Source organism: Corella eumyota, chromosome 4 (assembly GCF_963082875.1).
Source record: "Corella eumyota chromosome 4, kaCorEumy4.1, whole genome shotgun sequence".
NCBI lineage: Eukaryota > Metazoa > Chordata > Ascidiacea > Phlebobranchia > Corellidae > Corella > Corella eumyota.
The window spans coordinates 1,342,181-1,360,049 of record NC_137493.1 but is presented as its reverse complement, the minus strand read 5'-3'; the positions used below and the strand labels follow the sequence as shown (position 1 = coordinate 1,360,049).

Sequence of the window (17,869 nt, the reverse complement as noted above, 5' to 3'; positions counted from 1 at the left end):
ATCATGAGGTCAATAATATCTTAAACTTGTACAACTTAAGACTGGGTTGGGGTAATATCATCAGGTCAATAATGTCTTAAACTTGTACAACTTGAGACTGGGTTAGGGTAATATTATAAGGTCAATAATATCTTAAACTTGTACAACTTGAGACTGGGTTGGGGTAATATCATAAGGTCAATAATGTCTTAAACTTGTACAACTTAAGACTGGGTTAGGGTTATATCATAAGGTCAATAATATCTTAAACTTGTACAACTTGAGACTGGGTTAGGGTTATATTATAAGGTCAATAATATCTTAAACTTGTACAACTTGAGACTGGGTTGGGGTTATATCATAAGGTCAACAATATCTTAAACTTGTACAACTTGAGACTGGGTTGGGGTAATATTATAAGGTCAATAATAACTTGAACTTGTACAACTTGAGATTGGGTTGAAGTGATATCATGAGGTCAATAATATCTTAAACTTGTACAACTTGAGACTGGGTTGGGGTAATATCATAAGATCAATAATGTCTTAAACTTGTACAACTTAAGACTGGGTTGGGGTTATATCATAAGGTCAATAATATCTTAAACTTGTACAACTTGAGACTGGGTTTAAGTAATATCATAAGGTCAATAATATCTTAAACTTGTACAACTTGAGACTGGGTTGGGTAATATTATAAAGTCAATAAAGTCTTAAACTTGTACAACTTGAGACTGGGTTAGGGTAATATTATAAGATCAATGATATCTTAAACTTGTACATCTTGAGACTGGGTTGGGTGATATCATGAGGTTAATAATATCTTAAACTTGTACAACTTGAGACTGGGTTGGGGTAATATTATAAGATCAATGATATCTTAAACTTGTACATCTTGAGACTGGGTTGGGTAATATTATAAAGTCAATAAAGTCTTAAACTTGTACAACTTGAGACTGGGTTGGGGTAATATTATAAGATCAATGATATCTTAAACTTGTACAACTTGAGACTGGGTTGGGGTAATATCATAAGGTCAATAATGTCTTAAACTTGTACAACTTAAGACTGGGTTGGGGTTATATCATAAGGTCAATAATATCTTAAACTTGTACAACTTGAGACTGGGTTGGGGTTATATCATAAGATCAATAATATCTTAAACTTGTACAACTTGAGACTGGGTTGGGGTAATATTATAAGGTCAATAATATCTTAAACTTGTACAACTTGAGACTGGGTTGGGGTAATATTATAAGGTCAATAATAACTTGAACTTGTACAACTTGAGATTGGGTTGGGGTGATATCATGAGGTCAATAATATCTTAAACTTGTACAACTTGAGACTGGGTTGAAGTAATATCATGAAGTTAATAATATCTTAAACTTGTACAACTTGAGAATGGGTTGGGGTTATATCATGAGGTCAATATTATTTTAAACTTGGGACTGGGGTTGGGGTAATGTCATAAAGTCAATAATATCCTAAAATTGTACAACTTTACACTGCAAAACACACACAAGTCTATAAAAACGCTAAGGTTAATAGTATTAAAATACAAATAAATATTTCAATTAGTTTAGAGCTAAAGAGAATATAAAAAAGACAAGTTTTGCCCCGAAGTAAAACGTTTATTGTGCAAAACTAAAAAAAGTATAAGTAATTGAATTCAATGATTACCAAAAATATTAAATTAAAACAATAAAATAAAAAGAATTATCATTTATTTGTTAAAACTTTAAACAAAGTGATTTGCTACGAAAAGAATCAAAAATAGGTTCCCATTCTTTCGTCATAAACCCTCGATGTAAATCACTTTCTTTTTCAGCGAAACCTTTATAATGAGTTGCTATATTTAACTTATGCTCTACTACCATTTCATCTGGCATTCCAATCTTATGACGTAATATCCCGGTCACCCATACGTCATCAACCGCAAGTGGTTTAGTCGTTCTAGCGATTTGGAACAATTGTTTAATAATACTAACACTGGTTGTATATAAACCACCTAAACAAGTTTTAGGATATTTTGGCCACTTGTAAATATCTTTAGAAATTGTAGACTTGTAACCTTTAGCTCTTACTGGGAATTCCCCAGTTAATTTTTTATAAGTGCAAATAATAGGAAACTCCGGCCAGTCATTTTTCTTTGTCATGCTTATATTTTGATCGACAAGTTGTTTAAGAAGCGAAATATTAACAAGAAAGTCGTCGTCTCCAGATGAGTAAAAAATCGAGGAAGGAAGGCGGGAACTTGACCACTGCATTCCCGCCAACGTTTTCAGGACCACGTTCCTTTAAAAGTAAAAAAAAATGTTTAAAAAAAAACAAAAAATGTTGTCTTAATTTTATTTAAGATTTACTTATAATCGTCAGGTCCATCAAATTGTAAAATATCTTTGTATCTTTCGCTCTCTTCGTTAAGCAGCCCTTTATTGCCACCAGGCGGATTACCAACAACGAAAATTGTATAAAATTTGGCGCCTTCCAAGTAACTCAAGGACGCCCACGTGCGGCGAAGTAATTCCCTTCTCATGTAGTTTCCAGCAGCAGATTTTATGAAGAAAACCATCTGCCAAGAAACACCTAAAAAAACTCTTTTTAAAAACTATGACGTCATATAGGCAGTTACGTCATATAGTCAGTTACGTCATAAAAGCAGTTATGTCATATAGGCAGTTACGTCATCTTTTTAGTTTTCTTACTTTTAGATTTAAGACAATCGTTCGAAGCGACTTCAAAATCCAAATCTGGTTCTTTTAAATAAACAATCCTAGGCATGACGTAATCGTTGACGTCACCCATGGTAGACGTGACGTCACTTACTTTGAGCATGACGTCCCCGTGATTTTTAGTTGACTTGATGTTCTTAGTTCCTTGCATCAGGTTTTTAGATATGTCGTCTTTAGTATTTGGCGTGACGTAAGCAATGATGTCATCATTTGGCTTAAATTCTCTTAAAAATTTAATAAATACTTTTTAGTTTTTAAATTAAAACACAAAATAATTTGCCAAAAAATTAAATATTTATACAAAATAAGTTTCACAAATACCTTTTAACTTTAAGTTGCTTTGTTAGGTGAAGTTGAATTGTTAAAATAAGTAAAAACAAACCACTTATAACTCCCAATAAAACTGCTTTTCGATTCATTTTAACTAACAAAATATTGTTTTCTAATTTTAAGCTTAACAGAAAGGCGACTTACAATTACAAAGTAACCACAAATACCACCTCATTCTTTTTTAATATTTAAAATCAACTGTTTTCAATTCAACATTGTTTTCTGCAACTTATAACTCAGTGTATTTACTTTTAAGCTCGTGATATATTAAGCACATACATATGTCATGCATTCCAATATGTTATTGTGTTTACTATCTAATTAGTAACCTAAAAAAATGTTAACTTGTTTATTAATAAGTGACTTATAAAAAATTAATGACTTCGAATAATTTTAAATGATTTCTATTGAATATAAACGAACTGTATCTTCACAAAATATTATTCTACAAATTGCCTGTTGGTATCCCTGTATGTAATGTTATATAACGTTGAATGATAATATAACAAGTAGCGTCGTTGTGTTTCACTATGACGTAATATTGGTTTATTTTTATAAACGAGTAGATTAAGAATGACAAAGTTATAATACACAGAATTAATTGTATACTTGATACCACGCAATTTTGTGCCTTCTATTGTTTAGAAATAGCTACAAATAATATTTTTAAATCCTGTCTATTCCAGTAAAAACTGAGTAACTGGAAAACTGTTTTCGCTTAACTATAAAATCTTTACAATTTTTTTTTATAAGCCTATAGCCAAAGTGAATTGGTATAATTTTGCGTATGTAACGCATGGATAAGCATAATGGTATTAAAATTGATTAGGGGTTACGTTTATAGAAGCTTTGTCAACAAATATTTAATGGAGGCGTTTTCGAGCTACATTAACATTTAATGTATTAGAAAATAAAATTTAAACCCAAATTTGGCATCGTATCAGGTGAAAAAATATGAAATAAAACTAACATAAAAAATTACAAACCGCCATATTGTTATTTTTCCAATTTAATAAGCTAACTCATTTTCAAATATATTTTATATAAACAAAATATAAGCATTGACTACTAGATTAGCAAGTTTTACTTCTAATTACCCTGTATATAAAGAAAGGCAACTTAAGCTAAGAAATTGTTGCTAAACTTTCTAAACAAGCAATTCGTATTTAAATATTATTGATTTCAGAATTTTCTAGTTTTTTTCAATTTAAGCTATAAACTCAATTCAAGCTAAAAACTATCAAGTGATTTAAAAAAGAAAGGATTAAATTTCACAATTGTCCCGGGATGTAATTAACGCCGGAATTCCCGGAACTCGCTTTCACGAGCGTTTGATCTCGACTGCTAGTAAAAATGTGACTACTAGTAGAACTAATAAAAATGTTAAGTTTTATTATTTAATATCCAATATCCAGTATTTCACAGTTTTTTAATTATTATTTTGCGGTCAATTTTATTATCTTTATGTATTTTTACGTAAACATTAATACTTTTGGCATGTTTTAAATCATTAAATTGATTTTGTCATTTTTTCCCGTCGCATTGTTGTAATATTAATTGTATATCGTATTTATTATTTACTTCTATCAATGCGCGAAAAACCAAAAAAAAAAATTATTATACGGTTTGTTGATTTGTATTTTGCGTGAATAGGTGTTAAAAAAAGTTTTTTAATTTTCAATGGCGTAATATTGTTTTAATATTTAGTTTTTAATAAAAATATCAAATGTTTTTAAATTGCCGATCTAATGACTTCGCATATTTTCATATAATTTACTTCACCTTTGAAAGTTCAAAGGGGCAATAATTACGTCATAAAAACAAAACGTCATCAAGTAACAACACATCTTTAATCAATTTAATTTATAGCAAAACATTTTGAGCAACTGATAATAATTAAAACAAAATTTTTTACAGTAAAAAATTACAGCATATAAAATTTAATTTTTTGGGGATTCAAAATTATAAATATGACAAAAAAAATATGCTATACATTACAATGCTGATAAAAAAGGCAAGTATATTTGACAAATTTGAGTATAAAAAAGACACCTATTTTATAAAATACATCGGCATATTACTTTCAGACCCAAGCAAAATAATTTCATTTCTACCCAGCACAACTTTAAGTCTTTTTGGCACATTTTTAACCAAGAAATTAGACATCAACGTATTATTAGTTGGATCCATTTGGTTCACCCATTTTAGTTCCCCATTTCTTTCAATATTACTTAAATCTAACATATACATATAAAGTGGCGATGAGTTTGTGTTGTTTAATGTTAAATTTTTTGATTTTTTGCACATTTTTGGGCTTGAATTTATAAGTTTTTTATTATCTTTATGTGCATATAAGGTCTGTATTGGTGCAGCATTGTCTAAAGGTGGCATATGCATAGCATCATAACATAAACTAAATAAAACCAAAGTGTTGCCAATTAGAATGTAAGGCACGTCGTTAAATGTAAACATAGACTGAAAATAACGATCAAAATTATCTAGTTTATTTGCAAACGTTAACAACTGCCAAGTCCATTCAGAATACCCTGTTTTAAGTAACAACCAACCTTTGTTTATTTTAGGAGTTTGACTTAATACAAATATAGCGGATGTATATACACTATGCTCAAATTTAACCATAATTCTTTTAGCAGTTCCGTTAAAAGTAAGCGGTGATGGATCGCCGACCAAAACCTGTTTTTCCCACGTAAATGTATACAAATTTAAGCACCAAAGATCTTTACTATTAACATTTTTTGACCCTAGCTTTTTCCTGCCCCCATACAACACCATTATATCGTTTTTTGGGTCCAAGTCGTCCTGCATAACACAAGTAGTTGGCATGTACAATTCAGGTGGACAGTCTTGTTGTAAGAAACACTTATGATTTAATAGCCCAGTAGTTGTGTTGTAGATGTGTAAATCATTGTTAAATTCAGCTCTGCCTCGGCCTAAAGTGTTGGTAGGTGGCAGAGAAGAGCCCCCAAATATCAACAAGTAATTTTTATAACTCTGAAAGGCACAGCCAAATTTGGGGACCATAAAATTACCTTTAATTAATGGTCTGTGCCATTTTAACGTGTCCATATCAAGTCTTACAAGGTCATTGAATCCAGTGTGTGCATTATTTAAAGAACGACCTCCAAATATATAAATAGAACGACTGTGGTCATTATAACACATTGATTCACCCATTCTTGAGGTAACATTTGTAACTTGGGTCCCAAAATCAACTTGGTACCATTCAATATTACCCTGTTTGCAATTGTGCTTAAATTTTGCTGAATTTTTTTGACTTAAATAGGTTATGATATTATTCCAACGCTTGCAAACAGCTGCTGCATTTTTGTACTGCTTATATGGGGATAAATTGCTTATATGGGAATAAATAATAAAACTAGTAACTTTAAATTATAACACAATGAAATCTAGAATGTCAAGCTATCAATGGCACCAATTTTAAATGCAGTTTTCATTCTTGCAAATTTTAAAACTTGTTTGAGGATAAATAAATAAGCTGGCTAACTAACTGGGAACACTGGTTAGCGTTCGTCACAACGTAAATATTTATTTTGTTTACATTGAAGATCATAAAACTTCAGAGTTTAGATTTCTTACCTAAATTTTCGTGTTAACTCTATGCTATAATTAAGACGAATAACTTAATATTATTGTCTTTTACTTATAAGTAGGCACGCTTGAATTTTTTTTCCTTTTTTATGACGTAGTTAGCGCTTGTGTGACGTAATGTTTTAAATAAAAAGCGAAGTTATACGTCAACGATTTTTGAGTAAAAAAACAATACGTACTTGGTATAGGATTGAAAGTATATTACGTAGTTTTTAATTATCTTACATGTTATTATTTTTTAAGGAAATTATAACTAATGATATTGTTAGGCATTGACCTTCTCATTACGAACGAACAATTATTAATTAAAGCAGACAAGTAGACTGATAGATTATGAGTAAATGACCGAATGAATTAAAAATAATTAAATGTTAATTTTTGATTATGAGAGTTCCTGTTAGTTAACCAAAAAAGGCTAACATCTTTTAAATATTATTTTAGATTTGTTTGGCATTAAGTTATAGTTTACTGTTTAAATTCTGTTACCCTTTAACATACCATTTTGTTTTATATTAGGGTGAAATATATACATTCTAGTTGACAAAATGAATTAAAGTTGCAATGTTTAAATGGTGAATATTTTATACCCGTCAAAATGAATCAAAATTCTAACGTGGGGCCTGTTAGCCCAGTACCTGTTTGTGGAATAATTGACCCAAGAATTAAAGATGAATTGGAATGTCTAAATTCAACGAGTAATTTAATAAACCAACTTGAGAACCAAATAAGGGAAAAGCACGATCTTTATAGAACAGCGCTGGCTGAATCAACTCAGCAACTTAACCATTTTTCTAAAACTTTAGGTGATTGTGTAACGAAAGCTAGACCCTATCATGAAGCAAAGCGTAAAGCAAAAGAAGCATTATATGATACACAATGTGCAGCAGCTAATTTTGAAAGAGCAGTAAGTATGCATACTGCAGCACGAGAAATGGTCAACGTTGCCGAACAAGGCATGTTAATGGACAGTAATCATCTAGAATCCGCTTGGCCTGAAATGCTTAACCAAGCAACTTTAAAAGTAAATGAAGCAGAAGTGTCAAAAAACAACAGTGAGATCGAGCACCTAAAATGCGCTGAAATATTCAAGAATTGCGAAAAAGAAGTTACAAAATTGGAGCGCAAATATAAATCCAGTATTAACAAATCTCGGCCTTATTTCAATGTTAAAGAGCAAAGCCAAAAAAGACTTCAAGACCTGAGTGAAAGTGTCCGTAAACTTGATGTTGAGTTAAGTAAAACTAAACTTGAGTATGCACAAGCACTTCGGAGTTTGGAAGATATAAGTAACTCAATTCATGAAGCAAGGAAAATTAAAGAACTGGGGGTTAGAGGGGCAGGAGTTGGTGCAGAAAACGAGGCTAAACAAACTGAATTAAGTCACGAAGAACAGAATAAAGAAGATCCTAAACCGATGACAGTACAACAAAATAAAAACCAAGATAATAATAAAACTGAAGAAGAAATCGCTGTTAAACAAACTGAATTAAGTCATGAACAACAAAATAAAGAAGACTCTAAACCGATGACAGTACAACAAAATGAAAACCAAGATAAACATAAAATTGAAAAAGAGAATGATGTTAACCAAACTGAATTAACTCACAAAGGACAAAATATCGAAGATCCCAAAACATTGACTCGACAACAAAATGAAAACAAAGAAGAAAATTCCAAGCCTCTAGTGATAACTCATTAGTTAAATAAAATCTTTAGTACAACAGTGTTATTAGTTTAAATTTTTAGATATATTTTAGGTTGTACTGCCTAATAGTAACTGAACTGTGTGTTTTATATGTATATACTGATATTATAGTAAATAATAATGCCAATGTGGCATTGGAATACTATGTTTATAATTTACTGCAGAACTTAGGTACACAGTGTTACTTATATTTATGTTAATTTGCTGAATATATATTATGTTGCCCCCATTATAAAGGCTGGTGTTTTTAAACCTAAACTATTGCTATTTTACCTTTTGAACTATTTTGCTATCGATTTATTTTATTAATTAAACCTAAAAAACCTAGTTCAAAATATTTTTATTTTTGTAAAAAATTTAACTTTGTTAATAAAGTGGAAGCTATATACTTTGCCCAAAGAAATTATTTTTTATGTTGATTTTCTTTTAGGTTTGTTGTAAATAGGTTTAAGAATGGCTGAGCATATTTTGTGTGTTACAGCAAACGGAGGAATTCCACTTTTAACTAGAACTAAAACTGGTGAGATGCTTCTAATTTAAAATCATAATTAAATAAAAAATTTGTTTTTAAAATTCAAAAAATCTAACTGTTGGCTTGTTGAAATGATGGTGAAAAATCTATGTATAAATATATAATAAAACCTAATGGATAATAAATATATATACATATAGATGTATGTAGAATTTATAGGCCTTCAAAATAAATAGAATTGTTGTTTTATGGGCTATCAACTGCTATAAATAAAATCACATTATTTGCCTTATAAATTTATAAAAAATTGCTTTTAACTATATAAGGTATAAAAATAAAGTTGTTATTTTCTAATATTAAGGTTGCAACCCTCTTCCCTTCCCAGTCATTGGATCTTTATATGGCGTTCACATGTTTGGTTTAAACAGGGATGTTTCACTGATGTCAACATTTACTGAGGATTACTGGGTTGTGTGGAAACTTTATCAAGGTAACATATTTTAAATCTACTTTTCATATTTATTCATGCTTAATTTTTGAGGGCCAACTTCACTACCTTAACATTGAGTAACATCAGTTACCCCGACCAAGTCTTGAGTTGACTTTGGCAGTTGGGATATCATAGATTATAATTGCTTGAAAATTATGCTGGTTAACAAGTATTGGCTCAGCAGGAGTTTATAGCACCTTACTTAAGGGTGCAACAATATAAAAAAATAATTTCACTACAGTATAACTAACGCATGTTGAACCTTTTACATTATTTATGATTTTCAGACAGCATAGTCCTTATAGCAATAGCTCCAACCCCAGATCGTGAAAAGAACAAAGAAAATAAAATAACTGAATCAGAACAACCAAGTAGAAATATAACTTCAACTGTCAGTGACTTACATTTACTTAGATTGCTGGATAATGTGTTTCACAGTCTGGTGTTGCTGACAGGTGAATAAAAAACATAAAATAACAATAAAGTTTTAATATCCCCATAAAATAGAGATAGGCTACTAAACAAAATAGATATGTATGTATATCTAATTTATTGGCCTTTAAAATAAATAAAACTGCTGTTTGTGATGCCTGGGTGAGTTATTATGGGCAAATATTAGTTAAGAGTTGCAACCATATCACAACAATTAAAATGCATTGACTGGTATTACTAATTAAGTATAAATAGTGTATGCCTATATTCAAATGGCATTTTAAAATGTTTAAATCATTTTTCTAAACCCATGAATTTGACATTTATGACTATACCTATAAATACTTTAATTTTAAATGTCATGTTATAATTGCAGGTTTAGATGAAGTTACAAAAGCACAGAACACAAATAGATTAAAACGTGACTTAAGATCTTGTTACAAATTAATTGATAGCTTTCTTGACACAGGTAATTTAAGTTAAGTTACTCTTTTTAAAAAGCATAAACCATGTGTTTTTTCAATGTTTTCAATTAAGTGTAAAATGATTAACAAACATGTTTAAATTTGTATGAAACTATATACTTGTTTAAAAATAATTATAAAGAATATTTTGAACTTTTTTATGTCAATTAAGTTCTATTTGAAATGCCGTATTTAGTGAAGCTTTTAAAAATTGATGATTCAACGTAGGCATTTGATTTATTTTTCATGACTTTATTAACCTTTAAACTTTGTTCTAAAGTCAATCATGTTATATAAATTAATATTCAGGCAATGTATGCGTCATTTTTAAACGCTTAGGTGTTTTAATTAGGGCTTTACATGCAATATAGCTGTTCATTATGTTAATGGCATGTAATTAACATTTCTAACTTGTCCCACCTTAGTATACAACAATTAATCATATCATTTATGATGTCATATAAAAATATTTTTAATTGGCAGAATATAGATATAAAACCTTATGTATTGTTATTATAATTTGTCATATCATAACTATATGTCAATACCAAAAGCAATGTTTGTTTGTGTAATAACTAAATGTACGTTAACATGTTTGTTTATATTAAAGCTCAAGTTAGTAAATCGGTCGATTTATTCTCAAATTTTGGCGATATAACTCATTGTGCTGATTTTCTTGTCAATTCTGAATCTAAACTACTGCTGGTAACTATTTTATTTTGTTTATTTTATAAAGTTTTTATAAATAATAACTTAATGCTGCACTTTCTATGCTTGACTTATTTCTTCTATATTTTCTTTACTCAGATCTAACATTTCGAAGTTGTCTCTAAAAAATATGAAATTTTTAAACAAATTAGTCGAATTAGGATTTTAGAAATCTTTAGAAACAATTGCTCTTTTAAGAAAAATTTAGTTTAAGGACATAACACATGTGATTAAGTTGAAAACCACCTAATTTATAAAGCACAGGACGTTACTGCCCCGTTTAAAAAAACACTCTTTTTTTAAGCTGTGTAAGGTTTCCATTTTTTTTATATTCCCAAGAAAGTAACAGCAACCGTTTATTACAGGCCCACTTGGATGCATTTGTTGAAGCAGCAGACAGCACTTATGGGTGTTTATGTTTAGATGGAAAGATAGTTTGTGCAACGGAGAAATGGTGGATGCTAACTGGCCAGGAGATGGCACTGATTGGAAGGGTAAGTTTCTGATTTACAGAATTAAATAAGAAAAGTTCGGCAGTGTGGTGAACTGGTCATAGCAGCAGACTACAGGCCGAAAGGTTTCAGGTGCGAGCCACACCAAGCCACACTATTAGTCCTTGAGCCCAAGGTTTACAAAGACACGTCCCAAACCGCACACCCTCACCCGATAAAAAATATCAAAAACCTATCACCTTAAGGTGATATAAAAAAATAAAAAATAACTTTTTTTTTTCAGTTAATCAACATTCTTCCGAGCTCTATAACATCGAGTGATATTCCCATTTATTTACCCCATAGTAGCCCCAATATACCCCACCGGTTGCTAGTATTCACCCTTCTATCTAACACTGGGGGTAAACTGGGCGGTGGGTTAAGGGTTTGTGTTTTATGTGGCCCCGAACCCTCTCTTACCCATGTACAGGATAAGTTAATCCAAAGGTGAGAAGGAAATATTTAAATTTTTGCCTTTCTGGATAAAATTTAACACAGCCCTAGCATTTACCTCCATATTTACTACGCTAACTTAAAACTTTCTACGTCACACAAAAAAATATGGTAACCTGATTTTTGGTATCGACAATTTTCCAATATTTTTTGAAAATTAAACTGTAAGTACCACAGACACTTTTTAAAGGTTTTAAAGGCATTTTATGATTCAGTGTCAACCATACTAACATGCTATAAACATCACTTACATAATTGCAAAACTCTTTAATATAGCACTTTAATGTTTGCCATATAAGAACGAATAGGCTGATTTTTTAAGTTGAGACTGTTATTCAATTTCTTACAAACATATTATTTTTAGTTTTTGGGGCTCAGGTATTACAACCCTTCAAAAATGTCATCAGAGTGATAACCTACCCGAAGAAATAAAACATTCATTACCAAGTGGATTGTTAGGTTTACTACTGGTAGATACAGATAACAGTAAATGTTTATCTCATTTATGTCCAACTTCTAGTAATGATGATACACTGGGTAGAAGGAAACAAAAGAAGAGTGGGGTGAAGTATAATAAGGCTTGGATACATGAAAAACTGGTGCAGTTTTATAAGTGAGTTTTTGAATGTTTTAGGTTTATATTTTATGGCTACGTGTAATGTAATTTGACCGAATTTCCAAAACTAAATGATAAAACATAGTTTAAATCTGTATATAATAAAGCTTGGTAGGCAATGTATATATGTATGTCTGATTAATTGGCCTACATAATAAATAAAACTGTCATTATCGGTGCGCAGGTAAATTATTGCTGGCAAATATGGGTTGAAAGTTGCAACCATATTACAACAATTAAAATGTATTTTTAGGGCGGGCTATCAATCAGTGGTATTAAAATTTTAAACACACAACAAAAACTGAACAAGTAACCCCCTTTTAATACAATGGGTAAAAAAATAATAAAAATAACTTTTAATTTTTTTTACAGAATGACTGTAGGTACTTCTATATCTCTACCAAAAGACCCAGACAACCCTTTAACAGAATCAGACAACCCTATACCAGACAGCATCCACTCTGATATACCCGGAACAACTTGTTTATCTCATTACAGATGTTTAGAGAGTTACAAATGTTTTGCTCTTGTGAGGTCACAATATCAAATGTTTGTCATTTATTCTAATAATGTGCCAACTTTTTCAATGGAAAATTTAACTGAAAGAACTTTTAATGCAATTTTAAAAGATGGGCTCATGTAATCTATTGTCATTTAACTTTTGCTATTTCATATATTTTTCTAAATAATTTAATTTTTGATACTTTTGATGCTATATATGTATTTTTGTATTAGTTCATATATTATGTTAATGTTTAATATTCAAAATAGTTAGCAACACGTTTGTATGTTTTGTAGTTTATATTAATAAAATCTATTTTTATAAGACCTTTTTTTTGTGTTCTTATACTTAAATAGTAAGATTAATACTGAATTAATACTGAAAATAAAATATAAATAAAAAAAGATTTTAACCGCTCCTTAACTAAATACCAAAATTTCTTAAATAAATATAAAAAATGGAATATAAGTGAAAAAATATATTTAGACAAGAATTTCAATATTAAGCCCCTAATCCTTAACTAAATGCGATAAAATCCCTATTTTTACAAAAAAAAAATACATTTAAGTGCAGTTGTATTTTGGGCAATGAAATTGGAAAATTTAGACTAGATTTTAAATATTTAGGTGTTTATTCCTTAACTTATATACAATAAAATTACAACTTCTTAGCGATGAAATTTATCTAATAACAACTTTATACAAAAAACTCATCAAAAAGTTTTTTTTATCGAGTTTCGAAATGAACATCTCTCATCGCTCTATCCCTAACACAAGAGTTTCCGTCGAACCTCTGACGCATGAAAGTTAATCGCGTTTGGGGGTCTGTGACGTCACTAACGTCTACGTCAGCAGAGCGGGCAAGTCGTGATGGTTCTAACGTTCTAAAATACGTAAAAATTACGACATCGATAACTTATTATGACGTCATAATTTGACTGTTTTATACTTTACTATACGGTTCAAAAAACACAAAATTTTTTGTTAATAACTTACTAAAAACTGGTAAATTTAAACTGTTTTATTTAAACAAATTAACGCAAAACTCAAAACTTTAAACCCATTTACCTCAAAAACTCACAAAAAATTAAGACTCAAAATTCAAACCAACTCACAGAAAACTTGGTATTAAAAACGTTTTGGCTGTAAATGCTCAAGCAAGCATTCAAGGACTCAGAAATCAGACCAAAAAAAAACTCAAAAAATCCAAAAACCCATTTTGATGCCAAGTTTATTATAAAAACAGAAAATAAAAATCTACTGAGAATAAAAGCAATTTATAAAACGCAATAAAAATATAATCTGGTTAGTATACTACTATTCAAAAGTTACAAAAATCTACATATCAATTGGTTATAAAGATATCTACTCCTAATAAGTCAAAGGGTGGGTCCCCTCCCTATAAAACATACAAACATGTTTTTGATTTCGGACGCGAGGTGGCGCACGAGGGTCCACCATTTTCCATGGTTGGTCGGGTCGCGGTTTTGCCGAGTGCCTATTATGACGTCACAGCAAAACAAATAAAATTCAAAAATAAAAAGAAAGTTAAACAAAAAATCAAATAAAAATAACTTTAAATGAAAAAAAAACACAAAAATAATAAAATAAAATCCAAATTATAGCACGTAAAAATGTTAGAAAAAATAAAAATCACTAAAACTTACATAGCAGGTAGAAACCTTTCCTCAGCTTTGACAGGAATAACGAAATGATCTTGACGTTTCACCATACCAGTCTTATCTCTGTACGAGTCTCGGTGGGCTTGGGAGATCTGTAGAAAATAAATATTATGTTATTTTAAATGTTCGGGTTTAAAATTTTGATTTATTCTTGAAAAAGGCTGACGTCCCGGGTTCGATCCCCACTGATCTCATGCTGTAGCGCCTTTGAGTAAGGCGCTATAAACGGTATGAACTTCTGCTGAGCTAGCGCTTAATCAGCAGCTTTAATATCTGGCGATTATAATCTATAATATTCAAAACTGCCACTAACAACTCGAGACTGGGTCGGGTAATAGATGTTACTATATCTTTAGATAGTGAAGTCGATCTTCCCACAATAATTATACATAACTTTGAAAAAAAATTATTTAACCCATATTAATATTAAAATAACAATTATGCAAAAACCTTGTCCAAGTTTTCAAGTTCCTTAGACCGATCGTAATCCAAATTAAAACGAGTCCAGGTTGGAGTGGTTCGATATTTCTCTCTGGTTCGAGTTCGGTTTCCTAATACTAGTGATGGGTTGTAGGTGTAGATGGTTGGAAACTATAAATATAAAAAGAATTAAAATTACCACACTCTGTAATAGTTAAAAAGGTCAACTATATAAAAACTTATGAAAAGAAACTTAAAGCTACGAAGGAAAGCGTTACTCTAGGTTTAGGCTGTAAAGTTAGTTGGATTTTTAAAATAAGATAAACTATATAATGCTCTATTTTAAGCAATGTAGTCAAATGTTGTTACACTATGTTTAGGCTGTAAAGTCAAATGTTATTAAAATGCGATTTTTAAACAATTTAAGACTAGGTCCAAAGTTATTCTATGTTTAAGGCATGCATTCGACCTTCCCACATCAAGAATAAAACTATAAACACACATTAATATAATAAATAAAAGTAATTTTACCTCCCCACCCTTCTTAGCATAAGTAGATCGACTTGTATTAAGAGTTGCTGACCTGAAATCTTGGAAATATTTCAACGTGGCGTTACCGTAACTATCCCCGTATTTGTACATTAGGTTGGGGACGTAACCGCGGTAGCTGTTAAAGTAAAATTTTATAAATATTACTCAATAACACGAAAACTGGTTATTTATAGAACCTAACTTAGGTAGTTAAAGTTATTATATATTTTGTTGTGACATGCATTTTTGAAATATTAGGAAAAAAATAATAAGGATTATGAGCCAAACGGTTTTGGGTTCGATCTGCAGCAAAGCCACACTATTCACCTTTAAGTCTGGTGTTTACAGGTAGCTTAAACACGTCACAACAGCACACCATCAATAAAATATAAAAACAATAAAAAATGCAATTTGTGTTCGTTTTTCGTAATATTGTAAGGCCAATAATATGTTAAACCTTAAAATCTAATTAGTCTAAAAACATCATATTTCCACTTTAAAATAGAACTAAGAAAATTGCCTTTACTTACCCAGGCATTATAGATGGGGGAACATAAGTTGCATTATGAGTGGTAATTAACGTTCCAGCGCTTCGGGAAGCCATATTTACACTTTAACTTAATACTAGGATTGATTCTGTAAGGGAAATAAATACTTTAACTTAACCTGTTTATTTATTGGGTTTGCCAACAAAGCAGTAAGAAGACGTTAATTGTACAGCCATATGTACCATTCAACTTTTAAATATAGACTTATTTCTGTACAAATAAATATGTTTCAAACTTAGTATGTAAGTTTATTGTACAACAGTATATTAAGGTCTACCTACAAAGTAGTAATACAAACCCTTAATAATGTGTTTAAAATTTGAATATTTTTGGACTAAAATGCACGCACTTACTTAATAATAACAAAAAAACAAATTTATAACACTTTTATGATAACTTTAAACCAACATAAATGCCAATAACACAACCTTAAACCCTTCAATTTCTTTAAAATATTATAATTCAAAGACCAACTTAAACTTTAGCATATATAACACATCATTCTCTTGCTATAATGTTATAAAACCCCACTATTGGCTTACAATGAATGTACTTATAAGCAGAGGAATTTAGCTTAAATTATTTGTTTTAAACTAAAGCAAAAATGTCACGAAACTCTCAATATTTCATATTGTTAGCAAGTTTATATCCTAACTACCAGAACCTTAAACCAATATTTATTTAACAATAAATCTATTCACTATATACTTAATGTGTTAAATTCCATTAAAAATTAACTTTAAATTTAACAAATTTGTTGCAAAATATTAAAAAATGAAAATTTAATTCGTCCTACATACAATAGCGGTCAAATATCATACCCTGGCACATTCTTATTATGATGTCATAATAAATACAAGCTACGTCACAATAGAACCTCAACAATCGAAGAGAACAATACGCTGGAGTGGTCACGTGACCAAATAAAGAGGGTTCTTCAATATACCGAGTATTTAAACAATTATTTAATTATTTGGCAATAAAAAATTAACTACATTTTAAATTCCTATTTTTTAAAATTTATAAACAGTTAATTTTATATTATAAGTAATTGATAAAAAAATAATCACGTAATAAGTTAAAACTTAAAATAATTAAACAAAACAATTAATTTTGCTATTTCGTCTGCAATTTAAGCGACTTTACACGTTTAAAAACCTAAAAAAATATTATTTTAAATTTATTTGGCGTTTGGTGGCGATCGTAAGCTAACCTTAATATAATTTCTTTATATATATTTTATAACTACGCTACTGCAAAAAAATCCGCAAAATTACCTTGTTTTGTTATTTGCTGTCTTGTAATCTTCTTAATTTAAAACTTTTTTGTGGTTATTTAATTTAACAACACTGCTTATTTACTCAATTGTATTATTACGTCATAGAACACCTGGGCAGTTCATAATTTAAAGGGAATTTTTGACAAATTATGAAAAATTTACACTTGAATTAATTAATAAAATTACAGAAATTCACTAATTTTGTTAGTATTAACGGTATGTAAACACATTACTTATAAAAGGGTGTCATATACTATATACTTAACGATTTTGAATGGCAGTATATACGTAAAGATGGTAAGATTAAACTATTTTGCAAGAAAATAACCACTTAAATATATTATGATAATATGATAAGAAATATGCGACTATATTTGGATGTAAAGTTAAAGAAATGCGCAGTT

General features: G+C 29.9%; 5 protein-coding genes across 6 annotated transcripts; 2 read left to right on the top strand and 3 right to left on the bottom strand.

Moving 5' to 3' along the window:
• Positions 1 to 1,597: 1,597 nt before the first annotated feature.
• LOC145750393 (beta-1,3-galactosyltransferase 5-like) lies at positions 1,598 to 4,193 on the bottom strand. The gene is made up of 4 exons (XM_082566421.1): positions 3,035 to 4,193; positions 2,687 to 2,937; positions 2,345 to 2,567; positions 1,598 to 2,276 (listed from the first exon to the last, which is right to left on the bottom strand). The coding sequence occupies exons 1-4, from the start codon at positions 3,130 to 3,132 to the stop codon at positions 1,712 to 1,714; spliced, it is 1,137 nt and encodes a 378-aa protein (XP_082422547.1). The 5' UTR covers positions 3,133 to 4,193; the 3' UTR covers positions 1,598 to 1,711.
• A 181-nt stretch (positions 4,194 to 4,374) lies between these two features.
• Positions 4,375 to 6,673, bottom strand: LOC145750606 (F-box only protein 42-like). The gene has a single exon (XM_082566677.1). The coding sequence runs from the start codon at positions 6,236 to 6,238 to the stop codon at positions 5,096 to 5,098; it is 1,143 nt and encodes a 380-aa protein (XP_082422803.1). The 5' UTR covers positions 6,239 to 6,673; the 3' UTR covers positions 4,375 to 5,095.
• Positions 6,674 to 7,168: 495 nt separating this feature from the next.
• LOC145750593 (SH3 domain-binding protein 5-like) lies at positions 7,169 to 8,808 on the top strand. The gene has a single exon (XM_082566663.1). The coding sequence runs from the start codon at positions 7,269 to 7,271 to the stop codon at positions 8,370 to 8,372; it is 1,104 nt and encodes a 367-aa protein (XP_082422789.1). The 5' UTR covers positions 7,169 to 7,268; the 3' UTR covers positions 8,373 to 8,808.
• On the top strand, positions 8,762 to 13,280 carry LOC145750592 (protein fuzzy homolog). Its single transcript, XM_082566662.1, has 9 exons — positions 8,762 to 8,898; positions 9,212 to 9,340; positions 9,628 to 9,795; positions 10,149 to 10,241; positions 10,847 to 10,941; positions 11,310 to 11,438; positions 11,680 to 11,882; positions 12,253 to 12,501; positions 12,877 to 13,280. Exons 1-9 carry the CDS (start codon positions 8,832 to 8,834, stop codon positions 13,145 to 13,147), a joined length of 1,404 nt encoding a protein of 467 aa, XP_082422788.1. The 5' UTR covers positions 8,762 to 8,831; the 3' UTR covers positions 13,148 to 13,280.
• A 188-nt stretch (positions 13,281 to 13,468) lies between these two features.
• On the bottom strand, positions 13,469 to 16,316 carry LOC145750560 (ciliary microtubule inner protein 2C-like). 2 transcript variants are annotated; one of them, XM_082566626.1, is made up of 5 exons: positions 16,169 to 16,313; positions 15,639 to 15,774; positions 15,138 to 15,278; positions 14,673 to 14,779; positions 13,469 to 13,889 (listed from the first exon to the last, which is right to left on the bottom strand). In XM_082566626.1, exons 1-5 carry the CDS (start codon positions 16,240 to 16,242, stop codon positions 13,733 to 13,735), a joined length of 615 nt encoding a protein of 204 aa, XP_082422752.1. In that variant the 5' UTR covers positions 16,243 to 16,313; the 3' UTR covers positions 13,469 to 13,732. The 2 variants fall into 2 exon arrangements, with proteins under 2 accessions (XP_082422752.1, XP_082422753.1); XM_082566627.1 differs by lacking the exon at positions 13,469 to 13,889 and adding an exon at positions 14,236 to 14,503 and having other exon boundaries at positions 16,169 to 16,316.
• Between the last annotated feature and the right edge of the window lie 1,553 nt (positions 16,317 to 17,869).